General features: G+C 45.4%; 2 protein-coding genes across 12 annotated transcripts in view; both read right to left on the bottom strand.

Annotated features, from left to right (window-relative positions):
• The window catches only part of KCNQ2 (potassium voltage-gated channel subfamily Q member 2), a 129432-nt gene extending 117312 nt beyond the window's left edge, over positions 1–12120 (bottom strand). For 4 of the 10 annotated variants that reach the window (XM_083447295.1, XM_083447298.1, XM_083447299.1 and 1 more), the window contains exon 1: positions 11782–12112. In XM_083447295.1, the coding sequence (XP_083303421.1) occupies positions 11782–12074 (293 nt within the window). In that variant the 5' untranslated portion in view covers positions 12075–12112. Of the gene's footprint in view, positions 1–11781 lie in introns of all 10 variants that reach the window. The other 6 variants (XM_083447304.1, XM_083447296.1, XM_083447300.1 and 3 more) reach the window with 3 other exon arrangements.
• PTK6 (protein tyrosine kinase 6) overlaps positions 1–25633 on the bottom strand; it is a 736207-nt gene that overhangs the window by 563359 nt on the left and 147215 nt on the right. The gene's annotated exons all lie outside the window — the stretch shown is intronic.

Here is a 25633-nt window from a genome sequence, read left to right as displayed (position 1 = left end):
AAGCAAAGTTCTTAAGCCGAGGTACTATTTCTGAGTTAGCAGAGTCTGTAACCTGAAGCGTATGTGACCTGAAGCGTATGTAACCCGAGGTACCACTGTACAGTACTTTATATTGCATGGCTCATTCAATGCTAGCCAGATGTTTAACTGAGAATCAATCACAATCAGTTCATTCTTTGAAAAATTGGAGCTGTGTTGCCCACAAAATGGCAAGTAGACATTCCATTTTGGTGACTGTAACCGTGGTTAAAGGAGCCATGCGGCATCTAACTTATAAAGCTGAGTTTCCAAAATTGCTATGGGCATCTGATTGGTCACTGTCAGAACAAAATACTGGATTAAATAGGCCTTTGGCTTGACCCGGCAAGGCTTTTCTTGTGTTCTTATAGAGCTAAATAATAAATATCAAAGTGAACAGCATACTTAGCTCTTAAGAAGTATAGCACTCTCCAAAAAAGGCAACAGACCTACTTCCTCCTTAACCGAGTCCCCTATCAACATCTCCACCTTATCCAAATTGAGCATCATTTCACTTGTCCTAACGCAGCCCACCATTGATTCTGGGCTGCATCAATAGGAGTATAGCATCTAGATCAAGGGAAGTAATAGTGCCACTGTATTCTGCTCTGGTCAGACCTCACCTGGAGTACTGTGTCCAGTTCTGGGCACCACAGTTCAAGAAGGACACTGACAAACTGGAACGTGTCCAGAGGAGGGCAACCAAAATGGTCAAAGGCCTGGAAACGATGCCTTATGAGGAACGGCTAAGGGAGCTGGGCATGTTTAGCCTGGAGAAGAGGAGGTTAAGGGGTGATATGATAGCCATGTTCAAATATATAAAAGGATGTCACATAGAGGAGGGAGAAAGGTTGTTTTCTGCTGCTCCAGAGAAGCGGACACGGAGCAATGGATCCAAACTACAAGAAAGAAGATTCCACCTAAACATTAGGAAGAACTTCCTGACAGTAAGAGCTGTTCGACAGTGGAATTTGCTGCCAAGGAGTGTGGTGGAGTCTCCTTCTTTGGAGGTCTTTAAGCAGAGGCTTGACAACCATATGTCAGGAGTGCTCTGATGGTGTTTCCTGCTTGGCAGGGGGTTGGACTCGATGGCCCTTGTGGTCTCTTCCAACTCTATGATTCTATGATACCTTCTACACCCAGAAAAGCATTACTCAAAGTTCTCCCGAAAAGTTGTGATCACCAACAATCCCTTCTGCCAAAAATAAAAATGAAAACGCATCCTTGAACCCGCGACATTCCCCTTCAGAACTGCCAATGCTGACACAAAGGTCCCCCCAAAAATAGCAGATTCATCAGGACTAGCGACTTAACTCCTGGCACCATCTCCAGCTGCATAATTCCATTAAAGCCAATAGATGCTCCAGGGCCAAAAGTCAGCTCCGCTTCTTGTTGCTCAAAAAAAAGAAAAATACAATATAAATAAATAAATAAAAAGCACAATGTTTGCCTACTGAACGCTCTCTATCTAACAGCATCAATGCATCTTTGCAAAAGGTATGTATTATATCTCATGTCACGATGAGCCAAGACCTGCTAGCGGAGAGACGGCCAAAACTTTCCACCATTCCAATAGCCCCTGCCAAAATATTTGCATCGTTGATGGAGATCTTAGCGTGATCCGGAGGATATCAAGAAGGCAGCAAGGAAGGTTCTTTGTCACTGTCATCTGAAAATTCCCTAACCTTACACACAGGTCATATAATTGTACAGTGGTACCTCGGGTTACAGACACTTTGGGTTACAAACGCTTCAGGTTACAGACTCCGCTAATGCAGAAATAGTACCTCGGTTTAAGAACTTTGCTTCAGGATGAGAACAGAAATCGCATGGCAGCAGTGGGAGGCCCCATTAGCTAAAGTGGTACCTCAGGTTAAGAACAGTCTCAGGTTAAGAACGGACCTCCAGAACGAATTAAGTTCTTAACCCGAGGTACCACTGTATATCCTAGAACTAACAGAGTTAACAGAAATGGCTGTTTTTTCTAGGGCTATACATTGGTACCTCGGGTTACAGGCGCTTCAGGTTACAGATGCTTCAGGTTACAGACTCCGCTAACCCAGAAATAGTACCTCGGATTAAGAACTTTGTTTCAGGGTGAGAACAGAAATCATGCAGCGGTGCTCTTCTCCGCAAATTTTCCCAATCTGACTTGAACTTTTAATGCAACTTCCCCTCCTCGCTCCCCCCCATAAACACACAATATGTTCACAGCTTCTTTCTACTTCAAAAAGCAATTCCAGCCAACCAGGAGTCACATAGTGAACAAGATGTCATCCCAACACTAAGAGAACCAATCATATTTGACCATCTGCTGACATCATCAGTGGCGAACAACGCTTCCTGAACTGACCACATGCCAATCAGGAACGTGCAAGCAATTGAGGGCTACATTTTTGACCTTTTCACAGCAATCACTGAAAAATCACCAAAGGGAGAGGCTTTCAAATACGATATCTTTGTTGTCATTGTCCCATACAGAACAATGAAATTGAAAAATCTACATAAGACATTCAAAAACCCCTAAAAACTCTGAAGCCCCATTTTAAAATACAATATACTCCTATAGAGACTCCTTATACTGTGTTTAAAAGCAGAATTGCATTTGGGTAGAAACTGTTTCTCTTTTTTTAAAAAAAATAATATTTATTAGATATTTTATAATTATAAAAAGAAAAAACAATAAAAAATACATGAATTCAACGAACAATACATCAACAATAAAAAGAATACAATACAACATAAAAATAAAAAAGACAAAAAACAAAAACACACATCCAAATTTTATATCTATATCTTTCATTAGCTTATTTCCTCAACTTCCTCGCACCTCCCTTTTTTGTATTCTGGTTCAAATTAACTGGTTCAACAAATCCTTTCCCTCTTCTTCAATTTTTGTTCTATAATTTATCCTAACACAATTTAACTTTAAATTTTCCACTTTATCACATTAACACTCAATATTCATATAATTCTTAAGAACACTTCTGCTAAAACCATGTAGCTTCATTCCAATATTCTTCTAACATTCATTAATTTTGCAATATTTCTGTAAATATACTTTAAACTTTTTCCAATCTTCTTCCATCGACTCTGGGTAGAAACTGTTTCTCAGGCGGCTAGTCCTGAGATGATGAAATACTGATGAAAATCTTATTAAATCCCCCCTTTGTTTGTTTGTTTGTTGCAATTGTATCCCACCTCTTCCTCCAAATAGCTCAAGATAGCATCCTTGGTTCTCGCCATCCTCATTTTATCCTCACAACAACCCTATGAGGTGGGCTATGCTGAGAGTGAGGGACTCTCAGTGCGCTTCATGGCTGAGTGGAGATTTGAACCCTGGTCTCCCAGGTCTGAGTCCAACACTCTAACCATTACACCACACTGTCTCTCCCTGCCCCCTCCATAGTGAGTACGACAACCATTATCTCTCCCATCAGGGATGATGGTTAAGTGGACCTTCACAGTGAGTCTTTGAACAGATGCGAGGGACTGCTGTGAAATGCGATTTTACAAGGGGTCTCCATGCAGTTGTCATAACTCATCAACTAGCCCAGGGTGAGGTCGTAGGATTAAAGTTTGCCCGTGATAATTACAGACCAAGCGTCCTTTTTACTACTGGTCTCTGTCAGGTTGCTATCATGAATCAGTGATCTAGGTCACCGTCTCTCAACACACGCAGCAATTTCAAAAAGCAGTCTATCGCCTGCTGATTATTTGGCGAAGTTCAAATGCTGTCCAATATTTCAGCAAAACACATCTTTCTTGATTTAAGCATGATGTCAGCAGGGATCAGAATTCTTGCCCTCTTCTCTGCTGGAGTCTGTGTTTTCTTATCCTCTCCTTAGTTTCGACACCCATTCAAATATCTGAAGCTGCAGGTGCTTCGTGAGGATGAAGGCCTATTTAGAATTACAGGTCCATCATTTTGATATAGGGCAAAGAGGTGTGGATCTGTTCAAGTTTGAAGGTTTGTTGGTGGGCATCAAAAGGGTTCTTTCTGAGGGAGGTAGCCAGGTTTTACGCAAAGTAAGCCCGTGTTAGAAACTCAGGTATATAAGCTACAGTAGGTGCCAACCCTTAAACCAGGCTTACAGTCACCAAAATGAAACACCTAGCTGCCATTTTGGGGCCAGATGGCTCTAAGGTCTTATTTTTCAATATGACTTTTTGGTGGCCAACAGCCAGGCCAAGAGCCAAAATGCGCCTGGCAAATTTCGAACACTGGAATCAACCCACAAAAAATTAAAGAACCCAAGCTAGTAATTTTCAATGAGTCTACTCTAAGTAGGAGTAGCACTGTATCCCAATATAATCTGCAAGAACTCTGCTGAAGTCACAGAAAGGTATCTTGCACCTTAGTGCCAGAAATATCTACTCCAGTCTTCCCAAACCTGATGACCTCCATGTTTCAGCCAGCATGCTAGTAGACTGACTCGCAGCATCTCATGAAGCCCTTCCAAACATGAGCATTAACAACATTGCCTGAGGCCACTGTAGAAACAGACCGCAGGTGGCCAGGCAGGAGCAGAATGTTGACTACCTCACAGGGGTGTAAGCGCTGGGAAAACAGGAGCAGGCTGAAAGGCAGCTTTCATGACCCAAGTTTTTTGCTAGCCCTGCTATACAGACAGGAATTATTCCAAGGCCATCGATCAGAGGATGGCAACCTGCAGCCCTCAGCAAGCACTTTAGGCCACTGGCAAGTGGAAGCTGTCCCTCCCTCAACAACAACCTAGCAGGGAGGAAAAGAAAGACAGAAAGAAGTTGGTGGCCCCCAAGAGATTACTCTCCAAGGGAATGTGGCCCTCGACAGAAGCGGGGAAAGGCTGCTGGCCCCTTAAATAAATGTAATGTGCAACACTAAAAAAGGTAAAGGGACCCCTGATCCTAGAATCCTAGAATCATAGAGTTGGAAGAGACCACAAGGGCCATCAAGTCCAACCCCCTGCCAAGCAGGAAACACCATCAGAGCACTCCTGACATATGGTTGTCAAGCCTCTGCTTAAAGACCTCCAAAGAAGGAGACTCCACCACACTCCTTGGCAGCAAATTCCACTGTCGAACAGCTCTTACTGTCAGGAAGTTCTTCCTAATGTTTAGGTGGAATCGTCTTTCTTTAGGTCCAGTCGTGGCCGACTCTGGGGTTGCGGCGCTCATCTCGCTTTACTGGCCGAGGGAGCCGGCATACAGCTTCCGGTCATGTGGCCAGCATGACTAAGCCGCTTCTGGCGAACCAGAGCAGCGCATGGAAACGCTGTTTACCTTCCCGCCGGAGCGGTACCTATTTATCTACTTGCACTTTGTGCTTTTGAACTGCTGGGTTGGCAGGAGCAGGGACCGAGCAACGGGAGCTCACCCCGTCGCAGGGATTCGAACCGCCGACCTTCTGATCAGCAAGTCCTAGGCTCTGTGGTTTAACCCACAGCGCCACCCGTGCAACACTACCACATAATAAATGTAATAAATAAATGTAATGTTCAACACTACTACACTGAAGCTGATAAGTGCAAAGTTTTGCAATGCGAGGCCGCATTACTCACTTCCAGTCAAGAGAGGGTTGCAAGACAGAGCCATATTTGACTCACAACAATCCAGCAGAGCCAACAAAATTCTCAGAAGCATGAGCAAACCCACCACTATGGGATGAGTGAATTACTCCTTCAGCTTTGATGTCACCACTCCTCTTCCTTGTGTCCAAGTTCGATTGAATAAAGGAATGTGCTGCTGACCAGATGTATGTTGCCTGGAGTCGATGACACCAGCACTCAATGATCCGCACAGAATAGACTTTGTATGGAGCCCCTTTTCTCCTTCCCCTATGGTGAGCCATGATCTCATCTAGGTGACCAAGCAAATAATTTTTTTCTTTAAAAATCAAATTAGTTGTTATTGTTTTCCCTCTAGGGCCACAGTTCTCAATGTGGGACACACGCCCCACAAGGGTGCAATTTGATTTTTAAGGGGGGCAATTCGAGAATGAGTTATTAACAGTGAATGGCCTTTTAGGCTTCCTCCGTGTGAATAGGAGTTCACTTTTTGAATAATAAGAATAATATGTCAAGGTGGGTGCATCAGGGTTTTAGAGATACAGTGGTACCTCGGGTTACATACGCTTCAGGTTACAGACGCTTCAGGTTACAGACTCTGCTAACCCAGAAATAGTACCTCGGGTTATGAACTTTGCTTCAGGATGAGAACAAAAATTGTGTTTGTTCCCGCGGTAGCAGCGGGAGGCCACATTAGCTAAAGTGGTGCTTCAGCTTAAGAACAGTTTCAGGTTAAGAAGAGACCTCCAGAACGAATTAAGTTCTTAACCCGAGGTACCACTGTACTTAGGTGGGGCATGGGTAAAAAAAAATGTTGGGAACCACTGCTCTAAGGCTATTGATGTTCCATTATTATTATTATTATTATTATTATTATTTTACTGTTTATACGCCACCCATCTGACTGGGTTGCCCCAGTCTGGGCGGCTCCCAACAAACTATTAAAAACACAGTAAAACACCAACCAATACAATAGTTGTATCTGTTTGACATCTGATGGGAGGGCGTTCCACGGGGAAGGTGCCCCTGCCAGGAAGGCCCTCTGCCTTGTTCCCTGTAACCTCACTTCTCACAGTGAGGGAACCACCAGAAGGCCCTCATAGGAGGACCTCAGCATCCGGGCTGAGCGATGGGGGTGGAGACGCTCCTTCAGGTATACAAGGCCAAAGCCATTAAGGGCTTTAAAGGTCAGCAACAACCCTTTGAACTGTGCTCGGAAACATACCGGGAGCCAGTGAAGATCCGTTTGGACCGGGGTTATATGGTCCTGGCGGCCGCTCCCAGCTGCCGCATTCTGTATTAGCTGTAGTTTCTGAGTCACCTTCAAAGGTAGCCCCAAAGGTAGAGTGCATTGCAGTAGTCCAAGCGGGAGATAACCAGAGCATGCAGCACCCTGGCGAGACAGTCCATGGGCAGGTAGGGTTTCAGCCTGCATACCAGATGGAGCTGGTAGACAACCACCCCAGATACAGAATTAACCTGAGCCTCCATGGACATGTTCATTGGTTTCATCACGACTCTTCTTGGTGTCCAAGTTCAATTTAATAAAGCAATGTGCCACGAGATGAAATGAGCTCCCACGACCCACAAAGTTTAGGGATCACTGAACCAGATATACTGTGATCTGCCCACTTTTGCCATTGGTTCAAGATCCTAGTGACGACCTACCACAGCCCAGGTGCAACAGACCTGAGAAGCCATCTCCATGCCTAACGTTCCACCGTTGCAGCCCTTAAGTTTCAGGGTGGTTTTCCTGCTGCATTTGCTATCTATGCACCAAGTTAGGACTGCAAGAGTGTGCAGAGAGGTTTGTTTGGGTCTCTCAGCAGTGCGACCTTCTTCCCCTCAGAGACTCCCCAAAGCCCAAATGTGACAACAAAGGCAAGTGTGCAAAAATTAAATAACCGTGTGGAATATTCTTTACAGGACTGTCCCACTTTGGACTGCAGGTTGGGGAACTATAACCACAGAATTGTAGAGTTGGAAGGGACCGCAAGGGTCATCTAGTCCAACCCCCTGCAATGCAGGAATTTCAGCTAAAGCATCCATGACAGATGGCCATTCAACCTCTGCTTAAAATCCTCCAAGGAAGGAGAGTCCACAACCTTGTGAAAGAGACTGTCCCACTGTCAAACAGCTCTTACCATCAGAAAGTTTTTCCTGATGTTTAGTCGGAATCTCCTTTCTTGTAACTTGAAGCCATTGGCCTCCAGAGCAGGAGAAAACTAAGATCTTCGGATGAAGGGCAGTATACACATTTAATAAAGAAATAATAATAATAACAATAATTTATTATTTGTACCCCGCCCATCTGGCTGGGCCTCCACAGCCACTCTGGGCGGCTTCCATAGAAACAAAAAATACAGTAAAATATCACAGATTAAAAACTTCCCTGAACAGGGCTGCCTTCAGATGTCTTCTAAATGTTAGGTAGTTATTTATCGCTTTGACATATGATGGGAGGGCGTTCCACAGGGCGGGCGCCACTACCGAGAAGGCCCTCTGCCTGGTTCCCTGTAGCTTTGCTTCTCGCAATGAGGGAACCGCCAGAAGGCCCTCAGCGCTGGACCTCAGTGTCCAGGCAGAACAATGGGGGTGGAGACGCTCCTTCAGGTATACTGGGCCGAGGCCGTTTAGGGCTTTAAAGGTCAACACCAGCACTTTGAATTGTGCTCGGAAATAACCTGGAAGGGCCCTTTTCCCAGGTTGGGCCCAAACCTGAGTCTGGACTCACAGCCCTTCTAAAGCCCTTTCTCAGAAACATGAATATTCCAGTTACCTCAAGAGTGGGGAACCTATGACCCTCCCGGTGTTGCTGAACTACAACTCCCATCAGCCCCTGCAAGCATGTCCAATGGGCAGGAGTGATGGGGGTTACAATACGATATGATACGATGATACAATAATCTTTATTGTCATTGTCCCATATAGAACAACGAAATTGAAAAAACCTACATCAGACCAACAAGCCTGCTATCCCAGCCTGGTTAGCCCCCTAAAAGCTCTGATACCCCATAATTAAATACAATATACTCCCATAGAGACTAGCTTACCTTGTTGTTTAGCAACACCCGGAGAGTCAAAGGTCCCCCACTCCTCATCTGGAAGAACCACAGGTTCTTCATTCTTGCTTTTTCTGGTTCTTAGGTAGCAAAAAATCACAAGGGCCCTGAAAATGTATATACAATGCCCCCTCTTTTTTTCATAGTTCAAAACTTGAATATATGCAAGTTTTGAACATAAATGCATATAGAACATATTCTTGTTCTGAATTTCTCCACTACCACCAGCACTTTCCCCCCACCAACCGTTGAAAGCAAAAGCACCACCTTCTAAAAATTGGTAAATAGTACCTACAACTCTCCCCACCCTCCCCAAGATCAACGATATTTCGGAGTGGGGGGAGGAGAATGCTCAAAGCCTTTGTGAGTAATTCCATTTCAGCAGATTTTCAATGCCATTTAAATAAAAAGATTCCCCCCCCCTCCCAAAGTGACCACACACCAACAGAACATATCTCGTATTATCTCCAGGTTTCAATAACAGGCCAGAAAAGAGTTTCATGGGTCCGTGGGAATGATAAATGAAAGCAGCTCTGGCCAAAATCCAAAAAAAAACAACCCCTTTCCATTTCAGCAAGCTTTCAGATTGCAGTGCTTTGCATGTTGCCTTTAAGTCCAATGAACATAAAGGGGCTCGTTTCAGTGTAAGCATGCATAGGACTGAATTGTTAGCCATTTTCACCTGTCCCCATACAAGACACCCATTGATGTTGATTCATACCCGACAAAGTACAAATCTTGCTTATACCTGTCAATATAGCTAGAACGGAACGGCTGTGCTGCACGTAAATGAGTGGCAATTTTGCTAAGTGCATTGCAAAAGCAACCTATGCTTGATTAATCATCGCATTTTCAGTTGTATCCCCTGCCCGTCTTTTCTATAATTTGATTTTTTTTATATAAAAAAAAGAAACACACACATGCTTCTTGCAGCTGAGCAATTATATCCATGCAGCCATCCCTTGAAGCACTGGTGTGTCAACATCTGCCTTTTGTCCCTGAATCTCCCCTCTCTGCTCCTGATGAGAAAGCTCCCAGCTCCAATTTGCATCCCTTTCTAGAGCCATCTCTCCAGTATCTCCAACGTCAACAGTGCAAGGAGGGGAAGCAGGCAACCAAGGCGTCTTAGCTGTGCAGCCTTGCACTTCTCGCATCTGGATCTACAGAGGCACTTCTAATCTAAAAGCAGGCAGGGGAGTAGGAGAAATGAAGGGGATGATGAGAGAGAAAGCCATGGAGGGGTGAGATATAGTTGGGTCTGTGTACCATTCAGCCCAAGATAGTGCTACGGTGAGACTACGGCAGGAGCAAAGCAGTGAGCTATTCTGCTCCACAGATCTGAGCCAATACGGAATCGCATCTGCTGTACATACAGACATTCAACATACAAGTCCTTGCTCCTTTGCACATGGGACAAAAGGATGGAGCATTTGCTCCACACTAAAATTGGGAAGAAAAAGGCGCTGTGCTCCAGTAGGCATAATCTTGGGCAGAAATGGGACTGGGGTTTTATCCCTGCAGCTACCTAGGCCCAACCAGTTGTATAAAAGCTCCCCATCAGAAGAGAAACAGTTTCCCCATCTGTACATTGGGGCTAGTGGCGAGGATGATAATAGAGCCTGGCAGAGGCTGGGCAGCATCATCATAAGAATCCCAAAATGCTGTCTCAACAGTAACTTTGATTTACTGCATGAAGCCCTTGGGGAGACAGTACACGGCAAGTCATTCCCCCCCCACCACCACCACCACCTTGCAATTATTCCTCCAATTGTTTGCAAAGAAAGTAACATGACCGATAGCAGGTAGCTGTCATTTGGCTGGAAGCGGCAGGGAGGGGAGATGAAGACACAAGCAAACAGGCTCTGAAATGAAATGAACATTTATCCACTAGAACAGGCCAACCACCCTGCCAGAGGCAGCTAGACGTGTGTCTTTTTCAGAGAGTGATACAAAAACAGGGAAAGTTGGCGATGCCCAGTCCTGGGATCTTGCCTTTGAGATGATGGAGCTGCATAACCCAAGGTCCTGAATAACCCAAAAACTAACTGCAATCCAATCTTGCGCTCCCCTGAGCCTACCGACGTGAGCGGTCCGCCATCACAACATACAGAAGCAGTGAGTTCCACAGGTAACTGAAGCATTGTATGAAGCACTATTCCCTTTCGTTTTGTTTCTTTAGATATGCCGCTTACCACTTTCAATGGATGGCTCCCTGGTTTGTTTGGGTTTTCTTTGTTTTGCTTTGTTTTTAGATTAGCGAGAGGGTGAGTCATTTTTTCTACCCTCTAGTCTCTTCCTCCCCACCCCCCTTCCCGGTTGTTGCTTCATCTCTCACCTTTTTCTGTTTTTACCCAATGATGGATCGATGGCTAAGCAAAGCTTAATGGACACGTGTCTCCCCAAGCCTGCAAGCAAAGCAGCCTGGCGCCAGAATCGAGGCCCAAAACTAACTGGTTATGGCAGGGTTTTTTTTTCTGGTTTTGTGTGGTTGTTTTTAAGAGCAGCAAACTGGCGAGTAACCCTACCGCGCAAACAGCAGGGGGAACTGGCACAAATCGGTGCACGGGAAGGGATGGGAAATAGGTAGCAGTGCCTTGCCTTTGCAGCTTGCAGATACGGCTTGCAGATAGCACTTCCGTCCAGATACAGCCAAGACAAATAGGTAGGATGGGAGAGAGAGGGGGCTATGGTAGGCGATCTCCAAGGATGGACGGCAGAAGGGTAGGTGGCTAGGCAGATATTTACAACTGGAGATCTCCCGACCAGGTGCCTAGGTGGACTGAACGATAGATGGAAGGAATGGCACAGCGACGGATGGAGAAGAGGAAGAGGGAGGGATGCTGCTGTAGAAAAAGGTTGGGAATGCTGCAAGGATGGAGGTGGATGGAGAAGGGGGAATTGGCTGGGAGGAAGGAATCCTAAATGGAGGGGCCCGTGGCTGGAGGGGGCAGGATTGGAAGGAGGCTTATCGATTAATGGGGTGCGGGCGCCTTTCGGCTTGCCAGAAGAGATGTGGAGGCAGGGGAGATGGAATGGAGAGATGGTCCTACGTGGCTGGAGCGGTGGTGGGTCTTAAGGCGGCCGCCCCCATCACCCCCCAGTTGAGACCACTACCAGCACCTCCCGCCCGTCCGCCGGCTCCCTTTACTCACACGTAAGCGTGGTAGATGAACGCCCAGCCTCGGGGCCTCTCGAGCACGTTGTAGAGGAAATTCTGGAGCTTGCGGTAGAAGGCGTTCCTCTTGGGCGGCTTGCCGGAGACGGCCGAGCGGGGCTTGCTGAGGATGGAGCCGCGCTTGCTGCCGCCCTCGGGGCCGGCGATGAGCAGCGCGCCGTCGCGGGTGGAGTCCGGCGCGCCGGGATCGAGACCCACGAAGCCCACCTTGAGCTTCTTCTCGCCCGACGCGCTCGGGTACACGCCTCCGTTGCGCGATTTCTGCACCATCCTGCTTTGGTGGGGGGTGGGGGTTTGCGATGGGGCGGCGATGGGGGGGGGGGGGAAGGATGGGGAGGGGGGTCTCAGAGGGGCTGCGAGGGGGGAGCAGGAGGAGGGTGAGGAGGGCGGAGGGGATGGCCCGGGCCGGATGGGGGCCGTGGCATGGCGGGGGTTGCGGGGAGCGGTCGGCGAGGAAGAGGCGCGGATGAGGGAGGAGGAAGAAGAGCGGGCGCTGCGGCGGAGGATGCCGCAGCTTCCCCGCGCTGGCGAAGGAGCCGGAGGAGCGGAGGGGAGGGAGGCGGCGGCGGGTGGCCGGGAGGGGGAGCGGCGTGGAGGGAAAGCGAGAAGGAGCTTCTGCAATCTGGGCAGCCCACTCTCCGCCTGCTTTTGGCGCAGCTCCGCCCCGACGCCGGCGGTGCCTCCCCGCGCCCCCTCCCTTAACCCTTCCTGCGCCTCTCTCGGGCTGCCGGCAGCCTTGGCAACGGCGCAGGCGGGGGGGGGGCGGGGAATCACACCATCAAAATATTCTATTCAAATATACCGTCGATATTTGAATAAAATATTGGGGGGCTCAGGTAAGGCTCTCCCCGCATGATCGATCAAAGCAGGCGTCCATCCACACCATTTGAATGGCCATGTCAATCAACTTGGGGAGGGGGCTAGCCCCTTCAAATATTTTATTTGGGGTGGCAAAGGAACCGGAGCATATCAGCCAACTGCTAGGGCCCGAGGTCTCTTGCCCCAATCCAATAAAGTCCTCCCCCCCCCCCCGTTGATGGACAAATGATATGGGTACGCCACGTCATGTGATCAGTTATTCAGGGCAGGGCTTACCTGGTTCCCCCTCCCCCCAATATTTGATTCAAGTTGGCGCCCCTGGACCTTGGCCCCCAAGTGTTGGTTCCTATGCACAGAATTATAGAATTGTAGCTTTGGAAGGGACCCTAGGGTCATCTAGTCCAACCTTCTGCAATTCAGGAATCTGTTGCCTTGCGTAGAACTCGAACCCACGTCCCTGAGATTAAGAGTCTCATGCTCTACCAACTGAGATCCCGGTGGTCCCTTCCAACTCTACAATTTTGTGAACACAAAGCACAATCCTCCAACGACCTTATTCAAAGGAACCAGAACCTGGGTTCTCCAGAACTGACACACGAACTCAGGTCGCAAGGGAGAAACGTGCAAAGAAGAAGAAGAAGAAGAAGAAGAAGAAGAAGAGGAGGAGTTTAGATTTGATATCCCGCTTTATCACTACCCTAAGGAGTCTCAAAGTGGCTAACATTCTCCTTTCCCTTCCTCCCCCACAACAAACACTCTGTGAGGTGAGTGGGGCTGAGAGACTTCAAAGAAGTGTGCCTAGCCCAAGGTCACCCAGCAGCTGCATGTGGAGGAGCGGAGACGTGAACCCGGTTCACCAGATTACGAGTCCACCGCTCTTAACCACCACACCCTACTAGAAGGCAAGCTTGGCAAATCCACACCGTGATCAACTCCCATCTGAAAAACAATGACCACACTGTGGAAGGACACGTGGATCCAGAATTGGCCTCCAGAGTCACTCATGGACTCATTGTTAAATCCGTGTTTATGGAAGACAATCTTACTCAGCTATGAGTGATCGCCAAAGAAGAAGAATAAATTATAATAAATTTTTATTTATACCCCACTCTTCTTGGTGAAGAAGAAGAAGAAGAAGAAGAAGAAGAAGAAGAAGCATTCAGAACTGGGCTGTGATTAAGCATGCTTATGCACAGAGCTGCAAAGCTGTGATTAAGGATACTTATGCACAAAGCTGCAAAAGAACAAACCCCTATATTGTGCTGAAAATATATTTTTAAGACAAAACCTGCCGTATTCAAAATAATCTTGAGGAAGTCCCTGCTTTGGTAGAATATGATTGCAAGCTTTGAGATGCAAGGTGCTTCCTCAAAGCTACAGCAGATAAAACATAAAGCCGGTGCAATTGTGAATTGATGGCTTTAAAAAAAAATGCAAAAGGGGCCCGGCAGTTTGTTCTCTTGACCCAGCTGAGTTGACAGGGGTAACAAGCAAGCTTTCCAGCAGCACAAAACTTTGGTTCAGAGCGCCACAGCTGGCAAAGCTGGCATCAGGCAGCAACAAGTGAAATAACAAACCATAAAGAGCTTTCAATAGACAAATAAAACATCAAACCATTATGGGCTTTCAGTAAACCCCAAATTTCATGTGGTATTGCCTTCCTGATATAACATATTACTTAACCTTATGCCAGTGGCAAAATTAACCGTTGCAAAGCGTCGGAGGACTCTGATTGCAGAGCTGTTCTTGGACTGGCACCAACAGATATGTAGTCTAGCGCTAATGGAAAAATTAATATCTCAGTGATGGGCACGCTGCAAGAATCAAAACACAGACAACTTCTCTGCTGTTTGGTTCTCCTTTATTAGTCATAATAAAAAGAAATATGGATTCTGGACTCCTCATACCCAAGGACAATTGTGGGACAATAATGTGATGTGAAAGGTGATGGTTTGATGTGCCTTCTCTACCTGTAATCATCCTCAGTTGCTTTCTGTTTCTTGTGTTATCTTGCATTTGACAGTTCTAGCCTTAATAATGCTTCCTACCGATATTCTGGGGCAGAAAACATACTGTACTTTGTGTACAGTACTCTGGTTAGGAGGCCAGGTTTGGAGATAAGCTTCACATTTAAAAAAACAATAAATATCAAGAATTTCATACCTGAGTTCTTTAAGAACTCTCTGGTGAATGTCCTTTCGTCCCAGCATCTTGTCAATTTTCAATTAATCAATTTGTATCAATCTCTGAAAGGTGTATTTGTTTTGTTTATTTATTTTGCTTCAGCATCAATAAACACTTGTCCTGGAATATGCAAGAGAAAGAGAAAGCTTCATCTTTTGTCACCTTTGTTGTACAAAGGGCTCATCTATGCTTGTCCTGTGTCTAGAAAGCACGAGTCTGAACTGTTTTCCACTCGTCCCCCACTTTCTAGACATGAGTCCAAGAGATTTTGCCTTTCCCCACTGCTTTCCTCCAGAAAAACCACTCTTTAGTGCTAAATTGGAACACATGGCAATCCACAGAACAATCAATTGCCATTTGTTCTGATTCAGCACTAAAGAATGGGCTTCCCCTGGGAGAGGCAGCAGGACAAATAGAGGTGTGGATAAGCCCATTGTTTTTTACATACCCCCCCCCAAAAAAAAAATAGGTTGCAAAGATGGGAGATATCTCTCCGATAGCATCCACTGGAAAGACTGATCCAAGTATTTCATTCACTTCTCGATGATTTGCTCCTCCTCCTATAGCACTTACTATCTCTCTTTTCCTTCTAAAAGTCCTCTTCTTTTCTTTTCTATTATTTTTTTCCATTTGCAAATGAAAGGGGGAATTAAAGAAGAAGATAAAATAAAGAAAAAAGACATAATATACAAATAATACTAATAGTAGCAAAAAAACACAACACCTCACAATATTGGCTCACATTATAGATGCAATAACCATCACTACATGTGTCTTAAGTTAAGCATCTAATATAATATAAGCCCTCTTGATGTTTGAGCAAGTATCCACAAAGATTTGACATCTATATGATGCAGGTATGAATGTAGGCAAGGCAGTGAGATCCTCAAACCGATTGTCCAATATACGGTCGATGTTTCTTTTTCCAAGCTCCAGGTATAATTTTCTTAGCAACCATAAAGGCTCACGAAATCCATCTAACAGCACTTCTGCTTATCAGACCAACTGCCAGCTGGGGCAAGCCCAGAACTGGATGAGGCCTCCGAGAAGGAGGAAGACCTCTAAGCAGCCCTGTCACCTACCAAGTCCATGCTGTATTATTGTGATGGCCTGGGACACGGGCTTGGACTTGAAACCAGAGGAGTCTCAGTCTGCACCAGATCCTTTGCCTCAGGCATCATCCGAACCAAGTCTGGGGCCAGATCCTGAAGAGCCCCAGTCTGCACAGGTTCCCCTGCAACAAACACCAGCTGGGCCGATTCAGGGGCCGGAGCCTGCCCTGGCTCCAGATGCGGGGATTACCTTGTTGCCATCAGCTGAGCCATCACTTACAGCTGCTCCACTACTGGTTTGGTCAGGGGAGGCTGAGGCAGCCTCTGGGTCTAGTAACCCACCGACGTCTCCCAAGCTGCAGAGACTAAGGTCTGAGAGAAGGAGAGGCCTGAGTACTCGCAGGAGGAGTGCTCACCTTTGGGTGAAACAGGGAGGTGAGTCGCCAGGGGATCAGGACCAGCCGTTACCCCAACAAAGATAAAAGGCTGTTGGATGTCATATAGAGGAGGGAGAAAGGTTGTTTTCTGCTGCTCCAGAGAAGCGGACATGGAGCAATGGATCCAAACTACAAGAAAGAAGATTCCACCTAAACATTAGGAAGAACTTCCTGACAGTAAGAGCTGTTCGACAGTGGAATTTGCTGCCAAGGAGTGTGGTGGAGTCTCCTTCTTTGGAGGTCTTTAAGCAGAGGCTTGACAACCATATGTCAGGAGTGCTCTGATGGTGTTTCCTGCTTGGCAGGGGGTTGGACTCGATGGCCCTTGTGGTCTCTTCCAACTCTATGATTCTATGACCCTGCCCCAGGTTGTGGGAGCAACATTGCGGTATGCTAGATCCTGTACCTGTCCTTGTGTGGTTTCCTGCCTCGTGTCCTGCCTTGGCCCTTTCGGACTGACTCCTAGCAGAACCTTCAGATTCTGGACCAGTCCTGGACCTCGTTTCATGGGTTACCCCTGGGCCCAGCACAATTACCTTGTGATATGACCACCCAGATCTTCTTGGTGTGGCTGTAGATTAAAGGTCCTGACACACCCTGGAGGGTCTCACTTTGCAGTGTTGTACCCCACCACCACCTCAACCCAAACTCGAAAACAGAGGAGGACATGAGTGGGGAGGCAAAGACCTTTTGAATAAACACCGTTCCCCCCCCCCTCCACTCTGAGTCCCAGGGCAGTCCCTGCCATCCCCACACACAGCTGCAGGACACAGCAGTAGCTCTTGAGGGCAGAAACAACTTCTCAGAGGCGGTGGAGCAAACAGGTGGGCTGGGCTAGACCATCTTCAAAAGGCCTTTGCACCTTGCAAATCTCCCCAGCTATTGCTGAGAGTACTGCAGCCAGCTTTCTCACAGGGCTCTGTCCAAGGTGCTGAACACTTCTGCCTCCTCTGGGGCAGACCCTGGCTTTACCTGCATTTCCCTGCCTTTCCTGGACTTGACCCGGCCTTCTGAATAAGTGCTGTTGTTATAGCCCATTTCCCCAGTGAGTTGGGCACAGGGTCAGAACAGGACCCCAAGACCCTTTGAGACCATCCCCAGGACCCCATGAACAGGGAAAGTTTTCAATTTTTCAATTTGCAAAAAAAGGTAAAGGACCCCTGGACGATTAAGTCCAGTCAAAGGTTACAGCGCTCATCTCACCAAGGGAGCTGGTGTTTGTCCACAGACAGCTTTTCCGGGTTATGTGGCCAGCATGACAAAACCGCTTCTAGCGCAACAAACACTGTGATGGAAACCAGAGCAGCGCATGGAAACGCCGTTTATCTTCCCGCTGCAGTGGTACCTATTTATCTACTTGCACTGGCGTGCTTTCGAACTGCTAGGTTGGCAGGAGCAGGGACAGAGCAATGGGAGCTCACTCCGTTGCGGGGATTTGAACCGCCGACCTTCTGATTAGCAAGCCCAAGAAGTTCAGTGGTTTAGACCACAGCACCACCCGCATCAGTCTTTGAAAGCTGTATTGTTATTTTTTGCTTTAGTGTAGATAAAGACTTGTCCTGGAATATGCAATTTAAAGAGAAAGTGCTTGTGAACAGAGGAAGTGATGGATCAATGTGGAAACCCAGAACAGAAGGGACTTTAAAAGACAATTAGACAAATTCATGGAGGGGGAGAGGGATCTCAATGGCTACTAACCACAATGGCTATGATCTACCTCCACAGCTGGAGGGAGCAATGCTTTTGAATACCTAACGCTGGAAACCACAGGAGGGGAGAGGGCTCTTGTTCTCAAATCCTGCTTGCGGGTTTCCCACACACATCTGGTTGGCTACTGTGAGACCAGGATACTGGATGGGCCATTGGTCTTATCTTGTATTATGTTCTAATGTCAGTGCCCATATGACAGCACAAGGCCTCCCATCCCTGGGCCCTACTCAGGTGGAAGAACCCAAATCCAAACATTAGCCTGCTCACCTTCCAGGACAAGATCCACTGGTACACAGCAGCTGCTGATGCAACATGCTTCAACAATTTGGGCTCCTGACCTACTGGACAGCTCTTGCTGGCAATGCAGGACTCTGGTCCCAAAGCAATAATAATAACAACAACAATAATAATTTATTATTTATACTCCGCCCATCTGCCTGGGCTTCCCCAGCCACTCTGGGTGGCTTCCAAAAAAACATTAAAATAACGTAATGCATCAAACATTAAAAGCTTCCCTAAACAGGGTTGCCTTCAGATGTCTTCTAAAAGTCTGGTAGTTGTTGTTCTCTTTGACATCTGGTGGGAGGGCGTTCCACAGGGCGGGTGCCACCACTGAGAAGGCCCTCTACCTGGTTCCCTGTAATTTGGCTTCTCGCAGTGAGGAAACAGCCAGAAGGCCCTCGGAGGTGGACCTCAGTGTCCAGGCAGAATGATGGGGGTGGAGATGATTCTTCAGGTATACAGGACTAAGGCCGTTTAGGGCTTTAAAGGTCAGCACCAACACTTTGAATTGTATTCAAATGGCAATGAGAAGAGTTTTCAGGAAAATGACATTTCCCTTGGTCTCCTGAGCCTGTGCATGCTCTGACCCCATGTGCCAAGACAATGGAGAGGAAGGAGAAAAGATTCCCTCTTCTCACCTACTTGCTGCTACCACCAACAATGAAAAAGAAGCAGGGAATGTGATTGTGAGAAAAGTCTTTTGTCTATAGGGAAAGGATGGTGGAGACTGAATGACAGGGCCAGCCCACCCATGAGACAAGATGAGGCAGCTGCCTCAGGCGGCAAGAACCACTGAGGCAGCAGATCAAAACGTAAATCATTCTTCCCCTCCATGTTCATGATGTATGTAGGTCTTCACTCACCCCTTCTTTCCTCGCAGAGAAGGGGAAGCTCCATTTTGGGCTCTGCCTCAGGTGGCAAAATGTCTTGGGCAGGCCCTACAGAAGGATAACTGAGTGCTTAGAGAAATTGCCCACGTTCTTCCCATCTTTCTTGGAAAAACTTATACTATTTCCAAACCAGGGAGTGCTTAGGAGAGCATGGCTATGTCTGTACCGAGTAGTAATAATAATTATTATTATTATTATTATTATTATTATTATTATTATTATTATTATTATTATTATTTATTTATTTATTTATATCCCGCCCATCTGGCTGGGCTTCCCCAGCCACTCTGGGTGGCTTCCAACCAAATATTAAAATACAGTAATACATCAAACATTAAAAGCTTCCCAAAACAGGGCTGCCTTCAGACGTCTTCTAAAAGTTTGGTAGTTGTTGTTCTCTTTCACATCTGGCTAGCTTGTTTTTGATATGCTTTTTATTGATTTTTTTTCACAACAAAGAAACAAAGCGTGTTCCAGTAAAAGGTATAAAAAGGAAAAGATAACTCTCCTTCGTTCCACAATCATCTCAAGTTTCATATTACATTCACAGCAACAATTACAAGTTAATCGATATTTGCTGCTCTGTGATTGCGTAGTGAATAAGAAAGAGAATAGCAAACACAATCCCTGGTTATCTTTCATCATTGTTAGTAAAATACTGTAATGGAAACCATTGAAATTTGGGAAAGGCGCTAAATACAATATTCATTTTATAAGAATGTTAGCATCACAAATTCCAACGTCTTGCATAGTGAGATGGAGAGGGAATGTTGCTCTCTTGTTTATTGAACATACATAATAAAATCATATCATTCTCCAACAAAGTGATATTTTTTTCACTTTTCCACACGTGACTCTTATTTTACATGTAAGTTCTTCCGCAAAGGTGAGTTGTCTCACCTTATAGACCAATAACCCACTGTAGAGTTCTTTAGATGCTTCCAATGGTCTGAGCAATAGTCAATCAAGTGATTTCTGGTTTGTGACAGCTTTTTGGAAAATGAGTTGTTGTTTTTCTTGGGGCTGATTTGAGATAGAAAGCTGACCTTTTATATAAAGATAGATGATATAGATATAGATATATAGATATAGATATAGATATAGATATAGATATAGATATAGATATAGATGATATAGATGATATTTTGACCAAACTGCGGGAGGCAGTGGAAATATCCTGGCGTGCTCTGGTCCATTGGGTCACGAAGAGTCGGACACGACTAAACGACTAAACAACAACATAGATGATATAAATATAGGAGTTTTGCTAGGACACCTCCACCCATTCCCAGATCAAATAGCCCTTGAATATCTACCTCTGTACAAGATGAAGAACTCTCTAGGGACTCTCAAGTTAACTCTTCCCCCTTTAATCTCCAAAACAAACTTTTCCTTCTTTACCTTCCAGCCACTGCTCCTTGTCTACCCTTCCTCTGGGACCACGGACAATTCCCTCCCTTCATTTATATTGCTACCTTGAAGATATTTTTAGATTGTGACCATGTTGCCCGAGTCTTCCTTTCCCCAGACTATATAAATTTAGCTCCCTTAGTCACTCTTGACTGACAAACATCTCGGTCGACCTTTCAGCAGGCATCTGTCTTCTATCCTCTGCCTTCTGCTTTGGTTCCCATAATCTGACAGGCCATGCCCCTGAAAAAATTAGCATTGCTGGTTGCACATATGCATCTTGTTTTGTAGATAAGACCACCCAGGTACAAAGTGTTCTACATTACTATCTTCATTAAAATCACCTCTACAACAACCTGGCAGAGCAGGCCATGGCTGTTCTAATTTTTGCACACAATGAAATTGTGTCTCAGGGCATATTGCTCCACATAACTATGATAATCCATTTCCTGAAAGTAGGGTTTGGATCCAGATATATATATTTTTAATATAATTTTTATTAGTTTTTTTAACATATCATTTTCAACAGTAATTAAACATACCTTTACATCTTATTCAAATTTTTGACTTCCATCAATCCTGTCTGAAAATTTTTCAATCTAATCTCTCAGTATGCATTTCTTATCTTCCCTATTACATTTCAAACTCAGAACCAATATCTCTATCTTTTCCTACTTTGTAACACTTTGTATATTTCTCCTTACAAAAATTCTTGTAATCCTACTAGTGTAATTTGCTGATTACAGTTGCTCTTCAAATAATTCATATACTTCTTCCAATCTTCTGTAAATCTCTGGTCCCGCAGGTTTCGAATCCTTCCTGTCATTTTGTCCAATTCTGCATAGTCCATTAATTTCGTCTGCCTTTCTTCTTTCGTCGGAATTTCTTCTTGTTTCCATTTCTGGGCTAATAATACTCTTGCCGCAGTTGTTGCATATAAAAACAATTTAACATCTTGCCTATTAATGACTGACCTACAATGCTAAGTAAAAATGCTTCTGGTTTTTTTAAGAATATGTATGTGGATCCAGATATTCTAGACCTAAGCCTAGCATGCTACTCCAGACTCTCTAGTCCTTACATGTGTTCAAAGTTTCTTCCACATTTTTCTATTTTACTACTGTAAAAAAAAAAGAAGAAGACATATATTTATGCATTTATCTATGCATCAGATCTAATCATGGTTTTTTCCCTTTAAAATGCTTAACGAGCTGTGCAAGAGGAGAAAGGAACCTGGAAATCGGCTACACACAGAAACAGAAACACAGCAAAATGCTGGGAAAAAATGAATTTTAAAAGGCTTGAAGAGGATGGGTATCTGAGTGCCTAACAACACCTATGTAATAAGAGAATGTCAAATGCTTTTTCAAAATAATAAGCCATTTCAGAAGCGGACAGCATCAGCCCAGCTTTCAGAGCTATCACAGACTCTGGAAATTCTCCACAAGATCGGCAGCTTCCAGAATCCCAAAGATGTCCTGCAACAGGGCATGAAACTTCAGCAGATTCATCCAGCTAGATTAGAAAATGCAAATGATTTGAAGCTTGTGTGAGTGCAAATGATTTGAACTCCTGTGTGAGTGCCTGGAGGCTGTTGGAGGATGGATGGCGGCTAACAGATTGAGGTTGAATCCTGACAAGACAGAAGTACTGTTTTGGGGGGACAGGAGGCGGACTGGTGGTCCTGAATGGGGTAACTGTGCCCCTGAAGGACCAGGTGCGCAGCCTGGGAGTCATTTTGGGCTCACAGCTGTCCATGGAGGCACAGGTTAATTCTGTGTCCAGGGCAGCTGTTTACCATCTCCATCTGGTACGCAGGCTGTGACGCCACCTGCCTGCGGACTGTCTTGCCAGAGTGGTGCATGCTCTGGTTATCTCCCGCTTGGACTACTGCAATGCGCTCTACGTGGGGCTACCTTTGAAGGTGAGCCGGAAACTGCAATTAATCCAGAATGCGGCAGCTAGACTGGTGACTGGGAGCGGCCGCCGAGACCATATAACACCGGTCTTGAAAGACCTACATTGGCTCCCAGTACGTTTCCGAGCACAATTCAAAGTGTTGGTGCTGACCTTTAAAGCCCTAAACGGCCTCGGTCCAGTATACCTGAAGGAGCGTCTCCACCCCCATCATTCTACCCGGACACTGAGGTCCAGCACCGACTGCCTTCTAGCAGTTCCCTCACTGCGAGAAGCCAAATTACAGGGAACCAGGCAGAGGGCCTTCTCGGTAGTGGCGCCTTCCCTGTGGAACGCCCTCCCACCAGATGTCAAAGAGAACAACAACTACCAGACTTTCAGAAGACATTTGAAGGCAGCCCCGTTTAAGGAAGTTTTAATGTTTGCTGTATTACAGTATTTTAATGTTTTTTTGGAAGCCGCCCAAGAGTGGCTGGGGAAGCCCAGCCAGATGGGCGGGGTATAAATAATAAATTATTATTATTATTATTATTATTATTATTATTATTATTATTATTATTAGCTTTTATATGAATTCTCCCTGGCTTAACCTTGTAGAAGGTCTTCCTCGCCTTTCTTCTGGGCTCGATGAGACCAGCTCTCTGGCCAGAAGAATCACAATGTAGTTGACATCTCCCTGCTTGAAATAAATCCCTGGTTTTCTGTTTTGAGAAGCATTCAGATTTGCCATGTTAATATTGCATGCACACAACAATAGCTTTCCATCCCTGCTCCAACTCATTTCCAATTTTTACATACAAACACAAAGGGCACCTGCTGGTATGCTAAAAATACAGCTGAAATGTCAATAATCGCTCTGGATACCTAGTTGTCCTTTGGCAATAGCGAGGCTCGCTCTTATCAGAGAGCAAGCCTTCCCCAACAATTTGCTGAGCTGCTATGGGATGTTCATGAATATTCCAAATGCTGTTGTTGCTGGCAACGATGCTGCTAAGAGTTTGGAGAAGGGATAGAATGAAAATTGTTGGCATCCATCTGTCTCAAGAGACAACGGAAGAGTGTGCCATTGGGGATAAAGTCACACCATTGGAGAAACAAAATAAAAAAATTCCTTCCAGTAGCAGCTTAGAGACCAACTAAGTTTGTTATGGTAGTGATGTATGGAAGTGAGAGCTGGACCATAAAGAAGGCTGATCGCCGAAGAATTGATGCTTTTGAATTCTGGTGCTGGAGGAGACTCTTGAGAGTCCCACGGACTGCAAGAAGATCAAACCTCTCCATTCTGAAGGAAATCAGCCCTGAGTGCTCACTGGAAGGACAGATCGTGAAGCTGAGGCTCCAATACTTTGGCCACCTCATGAGAAGAGAAGACTCCCTAGAAAAGACCCTGATGTTGGGAAAAACGGAGGGCACAAGGAGAAGGGGACGACAGAGAACGAGATGGTTGGACAGTGTTCTCGAAGCTATGAACATGAGTTTGACCAAGCTGCGGGAGGCAGTGGAAGACAGGAGTGCTTGGTGTGCTCTGGTCCATGGGGTCACAAAGAGTCGGACACAACTAAACAACAAGAAGAAGTTTCTTTTTGGTATGAGCTTTTATGTGCATGCACACTTCTTCAGACGCACTGAAACAGAAGTCACCAGACCTTTATATATAGTGAGAGGGTGGGGAGGGGTATTACTCAGAAGGGTGGTGGGAATGAGTGATTGGCTGATAGGTGTGGTAAACCAGTTGATGACTGTTAACGACTGCAGTTGGTCTTACAGGAAAAAGCAAGGGGTGAGATGGCAAAAAATACGGTAGCTTTATCATGTATAATGAGAAGAAGTTGTTTGTTAATAACTTATTACCAAATTTAAAACCATGGAGAGACCTGGTCTAAATAGAGACATTGGATTCTTATCTCATTATACATGATAAAGCTACCGTTGTTGTAGAAGACGATGGGCGTTAACATGCTCTCTGTATGGGTGTATATGTCAAAGAATGTCGATAAGTCAGCCTACATCCTCAGTGAGGCTGTAACACCACTGACATGAGATGTAATAAAATGCTTGATGCCACAATTCCTACACAATCTTGCTTCTGCTGACTCTGCTGATACGTCGTATAGCGCGCACACGTCTTTTAGATGTGTGCTGATGCTTTGTGCAGGATTCCGCCAAGGGACTGCCCTGTCAAACTTCCTCTCCTTTGCCTGTTGTTGCTACTGTTGATGACGATAATTTTGTTGTCCATATATTTGTTGAGGGCTGGTGGTTTAAGAAGAAGCCCCTTGGGCTATGCACCAGATCCAGCCAATTCCCAGAACCTGAACCAAATAGAGCTGATTCAGATTTGCCTGGAATTTGGCCAGAGCAGAAAGGATCCCTCCAGAGAGACCTGGTACTGTCCCCTTGGAAGGCATCACAATGTCTAGTTTGGATCTTCAGTTCCTGGATGAAGAACATGTGTGGTGATGTCAAGAGGAGCAGAAAGCTGCTGACTTGGGGCAGTTGAGAGGAACTGGCTTTGCCAACCCTGCCATTGGGGCTCTAGGCCTTGAGAACATGAAGAACTTTTACAGATTGCTCTCTTTTGAAAGAAAACTACATGAAAATGATGTATAGATAGTATGTAACACCAGTACAGATAGCAAAAATGTATAAAACTGGGTCAAACATATGTTGGAAATGTAAAGAAAAGGAAGGGACCTTTTACCATATGTGGTGGGAATGCAGAGAAATAAAAAAAAAATGGGAAATGATATATAATGAGTTGAAGAAAATGTTTAAAATGACATTTGTAAAAAAACAAAACCAGAAGCATTTTTGTTAGGGATTGTAGGACAAGACCTGCCAAGGAAAACAAAGAACTTATTCATGTATGCTACAACAGCGGCAAGAGTCTTAATAGCACAAGGATGGAAGAATGAGGAAATCCCAAGGAAAGAACAGTGGCAAGAGAAATTGATGAACTATGCAGAACTGGTGAAATTGACATACAAATTGGAAGATAAGGACAACTGTGACTTTAAAGAAGAATGGGAACTTTTCACAAATTACTTAAAAAGACAACAAAATGTTACAGTGGTACCACCAAGATGAATGCCTCGCAAGACGAAAGAGTTTTTTGTTTTTTGAGTTGC

This window comes from Podarcis tiliguerta (assembly GCF_965153285.1).
Source record: "Podarcis tiliguerta genome assembly, chromosome: 6".
Classification (NCBI taxonomy): domain Eukaryota; kingdom Metazoa; phylum Chordata; class Lepidosauria; order Squamata; family Lacertidae; genus Podarcis; species Podarcis tiliguerta.
The sequence above is the reverse complement of the archived record's forward strand: the minus strand, read 5'-3'. Positions and strand labels throughout refer to the sequence as shown.